Source organism: Pan troglodytes, chromosome 16 (genome assembly GCF_028858775.2).
Source record: "Pan troglodytes isolate AG18354 chromosome 16, NHGRI_mPanTro3-v2.0_pri, whole genome shotgun sequence".
Classification (NCBI taxonomy): domain Eukaryota; kingdom Metazoa; phylum Chordata; class Mammalia; order Primates; family Hominidae; genus Pan; species Pan troglodytes.
Window position 1 is genome coordinate 23,984,869 of NC_072414.2, and position 12,739 is coordinate 23,997,607.

General features: G+C 41.2%; 1 protein-coding gene across 3 annotated transcripts in view; it reads left to right on the forward strand.

Annotated features, from left to right (window-relative positions):
• The first annotated feature begins 1,038 nt into the window (after positions 1–1,038).
• CHRNA7 (cholinergic receptor nicotinic alpha 7 subunit) overlaps positions 1,039–12,739 on the forward strand; it is a 139,306-nt gene continuing 127,605 nt past the window's right edge. For 2 of the 3 annotated variants that reach the window (XM_001164138.5, XM_016927864.3), the window contains exons 1-2: positions 1,039–1,204; positions 1,453–1,592. In XM_001164138.5, coding sequence (XP_001164138.1) covers positions 1,150–1,204; positions 1,453–1,592 — 195 coding nt within the window. In that variant the 5' untranslated portion in view covers positions 1,039–1,149. The remainder of the gene's footprint in view (positions 1,205–1,452; positions 1,593–12,739) is intronic. The other variant, XM_063794657.1, reaches the window with a different exon arrangement.

Sequence of the window (12,739 nt, forward strand, 5' to 3'; positions counted from 1 at the left end):
GCAGTTCAGAAACCTAGGCATTGCCGCTGCGTGGTCCACGGGAGTTGCTCTGGTGGAGCTCGGATGCCCGGGGGCTGCAGGAAAGAAGGTGGCAGCGCCCCCTACGCGGACGCAGGGCGCTGCTGTGCTCAGCAGAAGGGAGCAAATGGGATGGAGCTTCAGCCACCCTGGAAGCCGCCCCTTGGCGCCTTCCTCCCTCCCTTCCTCTTTCCAAAATCAAGCCCCCTCTTCAACATCAAGAACTCTCCGCACTCCCTGGACCTCTCAGAGTCTCTCCTCATTTACTCTTTCCAATGCGCTGGCTCAAAAGAGCCTAGATAAGAACACCAAGTTCTGGCTGTCCTTCCAGCAAAGAGTTAGGAGTTAACTTTTCAATCTTTTTAATCTCCTTTAAAAAAGAATGAGCCATACATTAGGGTAACCACTGGGAATCCCATCACACACATTGGCGGCATCTCTCCTCCCCGACAGGGTGCCTCCAGCACTTCAGATCCCAGCCGAGAGTCTGGCTGCTGGCGCCCAGCAAACGGTGCGGAAAGCAAACCGGGGCTCGCGGAAAGCGGGAGGAGGGGGGCTTCCTCGGGTCTGTTTTGTCTGGTTGGCAAGACTTCCGAAGCCTGGTTCTCTATCGCTGCCACCCGGTCGCTGGCGTGGAGGAGGGAGTCCGGGAAGACTGGACCCCAGAATTGTCCCGACTTTCTCCCGAGTGCCCAGCGCAGCTTCTGGCTGAGAGCGGGAGCGGGCTGAGTGGGGACAAAGAACGCAAGGGAGAGGTAGAGCCCGGCCTTGGGCAGCCCCTGGCCTGGCCAGAGGCGCGAGGCCGAGAGCCCGCTCGGTGGAGACTGGGGGTGGAGGTGCCCGGAGCGTACCCAGCGCCGGGAGTACCTCCCGCTCACACCTCGGGCTGCAGTTCCCTGGGTGGCCGCCGAGACGCTGGCCCGGGCTGGAGGCATGGGGGGGCGGGGACGGGGGCGGGGGCGGGGCTCGTCACGTGGAGAGGCGCGCGGGGGCGGGCGGGGCGGGGGCGCGCGCCCGGCTCCTTAAAGGCGCGCGAGCCGAGCGGCGAGGTGCCTCTGTGGCCGCAGGCGCGGGCTCGGGCGACAGCCGAGACGTGGAGTGCGCCGGCTCGCTGCAGCTCCAGGACTCAACATGCGCTGCTCGCCGGGAGGCGTCTGGCTGGCGCTGGCCGCGTCGCTCCTGCACGGTAAAGCCACTGCCTCCCCGCCCTCCACTCCTCCGTGGGATCCCGGGCACATCCCGGGCGCCTCTGTGCGCCCCGCGCCTGGGCCAGGTTTGGGATCTCCCCGCCGCCGGGGAGGGGCAGCGGGGGCGCTGCGGGGGCTGCTTGTCTGGGCTGCACCGGGTGGGCGGCGGGGGACGCCGGCAGGAGGGAGTCGGGGGTACCCCCGCCGGCCTGCCCTGAGCCCCCTGCCCGGGTCTTCTCTCCTTAAGTGTCCCTGCAAGGCGAGTTCCAGAGGAAGCTTTACAAGGAGCTGGTCAAGAACTACAATCCCTTAGAGAGGCCCGTGGCCAATGACTCGCAACCGCTCACCGTCTACTTCTCCCTGAGCCTCCTGCAGATCATGGACGTGGTGAGTCCTGCCTGGCTACAGGGCTGCCCTCTCCCCTTCCTGGGCTCCGAGGGGCTTTTTAGACAGCGTCGGGCGGCCAGGCGGTGGAGATCGGCTGGGGCACTCTAGTTGGCCCCAGGCTAGGCAGGGCCATGGTCTGAATCTGTCCCCAGCCTGCCCTCTCCTGAGTGTCTCATTTCTCGGTTTCCCCTCCCGCCAAGGAGGGACCTGGTAAAGCTTATTCCATCACCCTGGCCACCTGTGCATGGTTACTTGGGTCCCACCTTTCTCTCAGGTTAGAAACTCAAGCCTCCTGAACTGGGACTCAGTAGCAAGAACAGGTGAAGTTCACTTTTTAATCTCCCTTATGGTGTAAGTGTTGACTTGCATTCCAGCATTGTCAATTTAGCCACTTCTAGACTTTTCTACCGCCTATGGTATGTAACTTCTTTGGTGGGGGCCTGGCCCTGAGCTTTGCAGCTGGCGAATCTATCCAGGCAGAGGGCAAGAGGGCCAGCTGTGAACTTTCACTGTGACCCCATCTTAGGAATGGGCATGCTTTGCCTTCCTGGTGAGGACAGGTACTGGGAGTCCTGCTCCGAGGACTCAGGGTTCCCCGTCAGGAATACACGTGTCTGTCCCTCCAGGCAGCTGCCACCAGTTCCATGGGTCTCTTGCCTTGCAGCCTTGCTAGTGCCCACTTCAGTTAGCCAATCTGTGTAAACTTGCCTATTGTTCCTCTATGCTGCTTTGGATATTCAATATTCATGGTATATTCTCCATACAATACAAATACTTCACACAAGTGTTTAATTCATTATAAGTGGGTTTGGTGTCTTGTCTATACAGAGTATCAGATTCTATTGTGGAGCACCCTGGAGTGTGGCAGGGTGGGGCACAGGGATAATAATGTTCATTGGGAGGGAGAGCATGATGGGAAAGAGGTGAGAGAGTAGCCACAATTACTGGTTAAAAAAGAAATAGTGCTAAGAGCTACCTGGCAAAGTGGAAAAAGATAAGAGGTGATATTTCATAATCCTACAAAGAAACAGTTACCCGCACTATCATGTTGATGAATGGTATATCACTTAACCTAGTTAAAATTGCCATGATACATTGCCTCCTTTCCAGCACTACACTCGCCTCAAATGTGTTCTTCCTCCTACAGACAGAATTATGCTTTAAAATATTGAATGTATATGTGATGATGTGGAAAAGTTATCATGAGAGAAGAGCTGTAGGGGAAGGCAGGTTCAGTCTCGTGTTGCAGAGCAGCAAAAGTTGCTGTTTATGGAGCAGCTCCTCAGTTACTTTAAAGAGCTCAGGATTTGTACTTGGGATCTTTGGTGGGTTCTGGCTGTGTTGGTTTCTGGATGGCTGCTGTTAGGTAAGTTTCTTAAGCATCTTGAGCCTTGGCTTTCCGGCTAATAAAATGCACACTGTCAGTCATTGTGATCAACTAAAGAATATGGAAACAACTTGAAGAGACCTTAAAGCTAGATATGTGATTATGGTCATTTTCATGCAGAAACCACATGAAAAAGGACCAGGCAGCAGAGCTAACACACCCCGCAAGTGGTGTGTGACAGGGTGAGAAAGGGACAGTAGCCCCCTCTTCCCCCATTTATCCAGGGTCAACTCCAGCCAGGCTGTCACACTGTTTGTGTCTGCTCCACAGCTGTCTCTCTTGGAGTGGGTGACCCTGTATTGCCTGGATGGGGGTGATGGTGTAGTAGCCCCTCAGTAGAGGAACAGGAGGAAGTCAGTAGAACAGGCTCCTGAGGTTGCAAAGGCTGCGGCAGCGCCTTTTGGAGAAGAGACGACTCGCGGAGAAGCTTCAGGCTTTTTTCTGGGAACTTCTTCTTTAAGAGACTCTTAAGAAACCAAGTTATTATGAGGAGCTCTGAGTCTTAGGAGAAGTTTAGGCATAAGTTAGTGTTATACTACATGTACATTTAAAATAACTTTTGTCATGTTAGAAAATTACAAAAATAGCAAATTGGCACTTTGTGTCAATGACATTCCAGTGTCCTTAGGAAATGCATGTGAAGAAGGCTGTCAGCAGCCAGAGGTCATGGGAAAGGGGCGGGAGAAAGTTTATCTCTCACCTTAGCCGTGGTATTGGCTGTGAACACATTGAACTTCCCAGCCAGGCAATGCTGTGTTCATGGAGTGGCCTTGAACAAACTCACTTACCTTTCTAAGCTCTGTTTTCTCATGTGTTAAATGAGAATAATAATACCTGCTTCAGAGGGTTTTGAGAGGATTAAATGAGAGAAAGTGCTTGCCCACACTGGTGATTCACTGAAGGTCTGCTCCATCTTAATTATGTAACTACTCAACTCAGAGGTCAAGACGTCCATGCCTAGAAGGGTGTGGTCACATGCCCAAGGTCACTCTGTGATTAGAGGTAGGGCTATGAGGAAAACCAACATCGGACAAGTCCTTTGTCTTTCATCTGCTGCTTCCTTTAGACTTGGTAACTTCGGCAGAACAAAGTCATTTAATTTATTTAAACTGGATGAATTGTAACTAATTTAATGTGACTTTCCTGAGATCCTGGATGAAGCCGAAGTCTCTATCAGACATAACAAAATATGCAAACATTTGTATTCCAGCCTTACTTGGCTCTGCCTGGTTTTTGAAGCAGAGCCAGGTCTCTCCAGCTGAAATCTCAGCGCTCTGGACAGAGACACAGTGGTTCTCATAAAGGCTTCGTGTGGCAAAATCTTGGCTGGTATAGATTCTCTTTACACATTTGTTGCCCATTTTAACTGGGCTGTTCTAGAGACCATAGTAGTTGGTTTTCCTACTCCCAAATATTGTTATTGATTGCTTTTGTTTGTCAGCAGAGATTCCCGACTGGAGTGATAGGAAGACACCATATGATGTTACATATTTTATTTTTGTGAAAGATCATTTACTCTTTAATCAATTTATTCCACACGTGCTATTGAGCTACTATTGTAGACTTTGACAAATTCTGAGAATTAACAGAAAGATGAGGGATTATTTTTCCTTTCAGAGATCTCATGAGCTGGCTAGGGAGATTAAAAAGTAAATCCAGAATTACATGTGATGAAATTTAACGTAAATGTCTATACAAAGTGCTAGAAAACATTGTGTTCAACTAGAGCAGCTGAGAGTGGCTTCAAAGAGATGGTGGTTAGAGTTCTAAAAATGAGAAGGAGTTTGCCACTGAAAGTAGGAAATCTTTTCCAGGTTGAGGAAAGACTGAAAGTGCACTGGAGGACAGCTCACTTTCAACAAGGTGTGTTTTATGGGACACTGGCAACCTGTTGATCTTTACTACAGGTTTTGCTGCAAGACTTCTCAGAAAATTTATGCTATGTTTTGTGAGACATTCTAAAAGACCAATATAGTACTGACCAAAGTACTGAAAGTTTTATAGACCCTTTTGTAAGAATTATATGCTTTAGAAGCACACCTTACAAGGGGGAGGCTATGATTTTTCTTTGGTAGGAGGTGCTAGGTGAGTGTGGGGACAGTAAGGTTGCAGTGTGTGAGGCGTCCTGAGTTCCTCTGCAAGTTTGCATTTCACCTGGCCCTAGTCTAGGCATCTCTGAGGGCATGAGGAGGCAGTGTGCCAGGGGTTTTGTGAAGCTGTAAGACCAGCCTGCCATAGCATATTTTCCTAGAAATGGAAATAGTCCAAACCATGATATTTGTATTAAATTCAAGTATAGATTATAGATTGGAGTGAAAAAACTTTGCATACATTTTAGAGGTACAACATGAGTCCTCAAAGGAATTGCTTGACCTGCTGTTATTCAACAGGCTCCTTCATGAAGCACTAGGCAGAGGGGGAAGATATAGTGGGTTGTTAAACAGGGGAGGGAAGTAACCGAATCTCTGCTTAAGCAGAAGATGCTGAGAGCAGTGAGTGTGAGACGGGTTAGAGAGGAGAGAAAGGTAAGGGACAAGGAGGTTGAAACTAGGATGGCCACTGTGGGAATGTGGAGAAGGGGGCAGAATTAAGAGATGTTTTGGATATATTGTCTGTGATCTATAACTGTGTATATAAACATCATGAATATACATCAATAAATTTGCTAAGTGAAAGTAAATTATTCTTATATGCACACACTGACTTCTGGTGATTATTAATTTACTTCCTGGGCTTGTAACTGGGCTGGGAATGAGATAATACATAAGAAATCATTTTGAAGTGATGCATATGTGAGGTTCTAATCTGCCAAGTTTCCATAATGTTTCTTTCTCCTTTATTTGTGCTGTTTAGTCAGTCACCTGAGCACATGCATCTGAAGGCCATTCTAAGTGATTTGCATAAAATAAATATGCATTGGTTATGAAGCATGTCCAGAAGTCAAGTTTGTTAATAATATGAACCAACATGTAATTATATACAAATGTAAAACACATAATTATACAAGATTGACTATTTTGGTATTTTATTGATTTGAAATGCAGATTCAGGTTTTTGGAAGCTTTAGTCACAAGACTGTAGAACTAAGTGGTCATGCACTTACGTTTTGGCACTGAAGATGGCAGGCAGGGCTGTGGAGCCCAGTATCCTAAGGGCTTATGTGTTATCTAAATTCCTTTGGGGGGCCCTCTGCGTAGGTTTGCAATATGTATGATTTTACATTCATTAGCCACTGTTTAAAATGCTACAACTCCAACAAAATACTGTCAAATATTATAAAACCCACATACCTAGAATATATTGTAAAAAGAAATGCTGAAGGTATAATCAGGTATTGATCTTTATCATTTAAAAAAATCTTTACTTTTTTGAGCAGTTTTAGCTTCACAGCAAAATGAAGAAGAAGGTACAGAGATTTCCCACAGCTTCCTCAATTATCAACATTCCCCACTAGAGTAGTATATTTGTTACGACTGATGAACTTACATTAACATATCATCATCACCCCAAATGCATAGTTTATAAGAAGGTTCCCTCTTGGTTTTGTATAATCTATGGGTTTGGGCAAATGTATAATGGCATAATGTGTAATACCCTCATTATGGTATCATACAGAGTATTTTTACTCTCCTGAAATTTCTTTGTGCTCTCCCTGCTTCTCACTACCTTCACCACAGCTCTTGGCAGCCGCTGACCTTTTATTGTCTCCATAGTTGAACCCTTTCCACAATGTCGTATGGTTGGAATCATACAGTCTGTAGCCTTTTCAGATGGACTTATTTCACTTAGTAATATTCATTTATGCTCTCTCCATACTCTTTCATGGCTTGATAGCTCACTCCTTTTTAGCACTGAATAATATGCCAGTGGTCTGGATGTAGCACAGTTCATTTATCCATTCACCTCCGGAAGAACATCTTGGTTGCCTCCAAGTTTTGGCAATTATGAGTAAAGCTGCTGTAAGCATCTTGTGCAGATTTTTACGCGAACATAAGGTTTCAATCACTTGTGTAAATACCAACGAGGGCACTTGCTGGTTCGTATGCTAAGAGTATGTTTAATTTTCTAAGGAAATCACAGACTATCTCCCAAAGTGGATGTACCGTTTTACATTCTCACCAGCAATGAATGAGAGCCCCTGTTGCTCTTTATCCATGTCAGCATTTGGTGTTGTCAGTGTTCTAAGTTTTAAGCATTCTAATAGGTGTGTAGTGGAATCTCATTGTTTTATGTTTGCATTTCCCTGATGACATATGATGTGGAGCATTTTTTCAGAAGCTGATTGCCATCTGTAGGTCTTCCTTGGTAAGGTGTCTGTTAAGATCTTTGGCCAAGTTTTCAGTGGTTTTTTTTTTTTTTTCTTATTGCTGAATTTAAGAGTTTTTGTATATTTTTGATGACAGTCCTTTATCAGGTATGTCTTTTGCAAATATTTTTCCCAGTCAGTACCTTGTTTTCTCATTCTCTTTCCATTGTATTTCACAGAACATACATTTTTAACTTTAGTGAAACCCATCTTTTCAATTCTTTCTTTTATGGTTTGTGCCTCTGGTATTGTATCTAAAAAGTTATTGCAATATCCAACGTCATACAGGTTTTCCTCTATTATCTTCTAGGAGTTTTATAGTTTTGCACTTTACATTTAGGTCTGTGGTCCACTTTGAGTTAATTTTTATGAAGGGTGTAAGGTCCGTGTCTACATTTATCTTTTTTGCATGTTTTTGTCCAGTTGTTGTAGCACCATTTGTTGAAAAGATGATCTTTGCTCCATTTTATTGCCTTTGCATCTTTGTCAAAGATCAGTTGATTATATTCATGTGAGTCTTATTTCTGGGTTCTCTGTTGTGTTTTGTCGATCTCTTTGTCTATTCTTTCATCAATAACACAGTCTTGATTACTATAGCTTTATCCTAAGTCTTGAAGTTTGGTAGTGTCAGTCCTCCAACTTTGTCGTTCTTCAACATTGTGTTGGCTATTCTGGGTCTTTTGCGTCTCTCTGTAAACTTTATAATTGCTTTATCGATACCCACAAAATAACCTTCTGGGATTGATTGAATCTGTAGATCCAGTTGGGAAGAACTGACATATTGACAATATTGAATTTTTCTATTCATGAACATAGAACAGCTCTTTAGTTAGTTCTTCCTTTATTTTGTTTGTAAGAATTTTGTAGTTTTACTCATACAGATCTTGTAAATACTTTACTTGATTTTTACCTAAGTGCTTAATTTTTGAGGGGTTAAATGGTATTATGATTTCAATGTCAAATTCTACTTGTTAATTGCCGAAATATAGGAAAGCGATTTACTTTTACATGTTAACCTTGTCTTCTGCAAAGTTGCTGTAATTGTTTATTAGCTCCTGGAGATTTTTTTTTTTTGGTCAGTTATTTTGGGTTTTCTACATGAACGATCATGTCATCTGCGATCAAAGACAGCTTTATTTCTTTTTTCCCAGTCTATATACTTTTTATTTCCTTTTTCTTGTCCTTTTGTATTAGCTAGTACTTCCAATGTGCTATTGAAAGGAGTGGGAGAGGGGACATCCTTGACTTGTTCCTAATCTTAGTGGGAAAGCTTCAGTTTTCTTATCATTAAGTATGATGTTAGCTATAGGTTTTTTGGATATGTATATATATAAAAATATACATATGTACATATATTTTGTGTATATATAAAATATGTGTACATGTTTACATTTTTGTATAAATATGTACATACATTTTGTATATTTATTTACATTTATATAAACATACATATATTTTGTATATATAATATACATATTTTATATATACATATGAAAAATATGTATATACACACATATACAAAAAACCTACAGCTAACATCATACTTAATGATATATATATTTATCAAGTTGAGGAAGTTCTCCCCTATTCCGTTTACTGAAAGTTTTTGTGATGAATAGGAGTTGGATTATGTCAAAATTGTTTTCATCTATTGATATAATCATATGATTTTTCTTTTGTAGCCTGTTGATGTAAAGGATTATATTAATTTTTTAATGTTGAGCCAGCCTTGAATATCTGGAATAAATCTCACTTGATCATGGTGTATAATTCTTTTTGTACATTGTTGAGATAAATTTGCTAATTTTTAAATTTTTGGTTGAGACGGGGTTTCACTATGTTGCTCAGGCTGGTCTTGGACTCCTGAGCTCAGTTGATCTGCCTGTCTCAGCCTCCTAAAGTGCTAGGATTGGAGGCATGAGCCACCACAACGTGCTAATATTTTGTTGAGCATTTTTGAATCTGTGTTCGTCAGTGATACTGGTTTGTGGTTATCTTTTCTTAGAATGTCTTTATCTGCCATTTGTATTAGGGTAATGCAGGCCTCATAGAATGTTTTAGGAAGTATTTCCTCTGCTTGTGTACTCTGAAAGAGACTGTAGATAATTGGTATAATTTCTTTTTTAAATTTGTAGACTTCACCAGTGAGCCCTTCTGGGCCTGTTGCTTTCTGTTTTGGAAGGTTATTATTATTTGATTCAATTGCTCCAATAGATATAGGCCCATTCAAATTGTTTATTTCTTCTTGTTTGAGTTTTGAGAAATTTTGTCTTTCAAGGAGTAGTCCATTTTATCTAGGTTATAAAATTTGTGAGCATAGAATTGTTCATAGTATTTATTTGTTATCCTTTTAATGCCCATGGGCTGTGTAATGATGTCTTCTACTTCTGATATTAGTAATTTTTGTCCTTTCTCCTTTTTTTCTTATTTGGCCTGGCTAGATGCTTATTGATTTTATTGATCATTTTTCAAAAAACAGATTTTGTTTTTGTTCATTTCCTCTATTGATTTCCTGTTTACAATTTTGTTGATTTCTACTCTAATTTTTAGTATTTCTCTGCTTATTTTGGATTTAATTTGCTCGTTTTTCTAGTTTCCTAAAGTAGAAGCTTAGAATACTGATTTTTAGATCTTTCATTTCTGTACATTTCAATACTGTATTCAGGGCTATAGATTTTCGCTTGAGGACTTCTTTTGCTGCATCCCACAAATTTTGATAAGTTGTGTTTTCATTTTCATTTCAGTTAAAATATTTCAATGTCTCTTGAGAATTCTTCTTTGAGACATATGTTATTTAAAGGCATGTTGTCTAATCTCCACGTATTTTTGGATTTTTCAGTAATCTTTCTGTTACTGATTTCTAGTATTTCTTTGTATTCTGATAGCAGGCAATGTGTAATTTCTATTCTTTTAAATTTGTTAAGGCTCTTTCTGTGGCACAATTATGGGGAATATTCCATGTGAGCTTGAGAAGAATGTGTATTCTGCTGTTGTTGGATAAAATAGTCTATAGATGTTGCTTATATCCAATTGATGGACAATGTTTTGAGTTCAATCATGTTTATACTGGTTTTCTGCTTGCTGGTTCTTTAAATTTCTGGTAGAGGGGTGTTAAAGTTTCCAACTGTGAAAATGGATTTACCTATTTATCCTTGTAGGTCTAATAGTTTTTGCCTCATTAGTTTGATGCTGTGTTTTTGGGCACATACACATTAAGGACTGTTATGTCTTTTTGTAGAATTGGTCTTTTTATCATTAAGTAATATCCTTTTTTATCCCTGGAAACTTTCCTTGCTTTGAAGTACGCTCTATCTGAAATTTACATAGCTATTCCTGCTTTCTTGGATTAGTGTTAGCATGGTATATTTTTCTCCATCCATAAGACACTTTTAATTTATATGTGTCTTTATATTTAGAGTGGGTTTTTTGTAGGCACATACAGTTGGGTCTTGTTTTTTGATCTACTCTTACAGTCTCTTTAAATTGATGCATTTAGACCACTCAGAGTGATTGTCGATATAGTTGGATCAATAACTATCATATTTGTTACTGATTCTTTTGTTGTCCTTGTTCCTTATTTCAGTTTTTGTTTTCCACTCTCACTTTTATGGTTTAGTTGGACATTTTATATGGTTATGTTTTCCCTCCTTTCTTGGTGTATCAGTTATAGTTCTTTTTTTACTTTTTTAGTGGTTGCCCTAGGGTTTGCAATGTACATTTACAACTAACCCAAGTCACCTTTCATGTTACATTATACCACTTCATGCGTAATGAGAGCACTTTATAATGCAAAATAACATGAATTTCTTCCTCCTGTCCCTTGTACCATTTATTTCTTATAAGGTGCATGTGTGTGTGTATGTGTGTGTATGTGTGTGTGTGTATATGTATTATATATGTATATATTATATATACACAAAGTATAATAAAATACATTGTTGCTATTGTTACTTTGAACAAACTGTTATCTGTTAGATAAATTAATAAGAAAAACAAAAGTTTTTATTTTGCCTTCACTTTTTCCTTCTTCAGTGGTTCTTTCTTTAATTTAGATATGACTTTCAACCTGTATCATTTCCCTTTTTTTAAAGAACTTCTTTTAACATTTTTTCAAGGCAGGTCTGCTTGAAACAAATTTCTTCAATTTTTGCCTGAGAATGTATTTTTTTCCTTATCTTTTGAAGGATGATTTCAATAATTCTAGATTTGTGACTTTCTCTCTCAACACTAATTATTTTACTCTACTCTTTTTGCTTGCATGGTTTCATGTAAGTCAGATGTAATTCTTACCTTTTTGGTCCTCTAAAGGGAAGGGTTTTTTGTCTGCCTTTGGCTTCCTTCAGGATTTTATCTTTATCTTTGTTTATAGTTTGAAATGATATACTTAGATGTTGGATTTTTTTTTCCCCCACATGTATCAGCTTGCTGTTTTCTGAGATTCCTGGATGTGTGGTTTGGTGTTTGACACTAATTTGGGGAAATTCTCAATCATTGTTTCAAATACTTCTGTTCCTTTCTCTACTTCAACAGTCCCCAACCTTTTTGACACCAGGGACCTGTTTTGTGGAAGACAATTTTTCCATAGACTGTCGGGGGCCATGGTTTTGGGATGAAACTGTTCCACCTCAGATTGTCAGGCATTCATTAGATTCTCATAAGGAGCGTGCAACCTAGATCCCTTGCATGTGAAATTCACAATAGGGTTTGTGTTCCTGTAAGAATGTCACGCTGCCGCTGATCTGACCGGAGGCGGAGCTCAGGCAGTAATGCTCCCTGACCTGCCCCTCACCTCCTGCTGTGTGGCCCAGTTCCTAACAGTCCAGGGACAGGTACCGGCCTGTGGCCTGGGGGTTGGGGAACCCTGCTCTACTTCTTCTCCTTCTCGCATTCCCATCACACATATGTTACACCATTTGTAATTGTCCCGCAATCCTTGGATATTCTATTCTGTTGTTTTCAGTCTTTGTTCTCTTTGCTTTTCAGTTTTCAAAATTTTGATTGATATTCCTCATACTAGGGATTCTTTCCTCAGCTGTATCCAACCTACTAGTAAGCCCATCAAATATATTCTTTATTTTTGTTACATTATTTTTGATTGCTGGAATTTCTTTTTGGTTATGTCTTAGGAGTTCCATCTCTGTGCTTACATTGTTTAACTGTTCTTGCATGATGTCTGCTTTTTCCATTAGAGCCTTTAGCGTATTAATCATAGTTGTTGTAAATTCTGATCTGATAATTCCAATACTGCTGCTATGTCTGGTACTAATGCATGTTCTGTCTCTTCAAATTGTGTTTTTTGTTTGTTTGTTTTTTGCCTTTTAGTATGCTTTGTAATTTTTTCTTGATTGGTGGCCGTGATGTACCAGGTAAAAGGAACTGCTGTAAATTAATAAGTTACTAATGTAGTGGTAAGGTGTGGAGGGAGGGGAAGCATTCTGTACTCCTATGATTAGG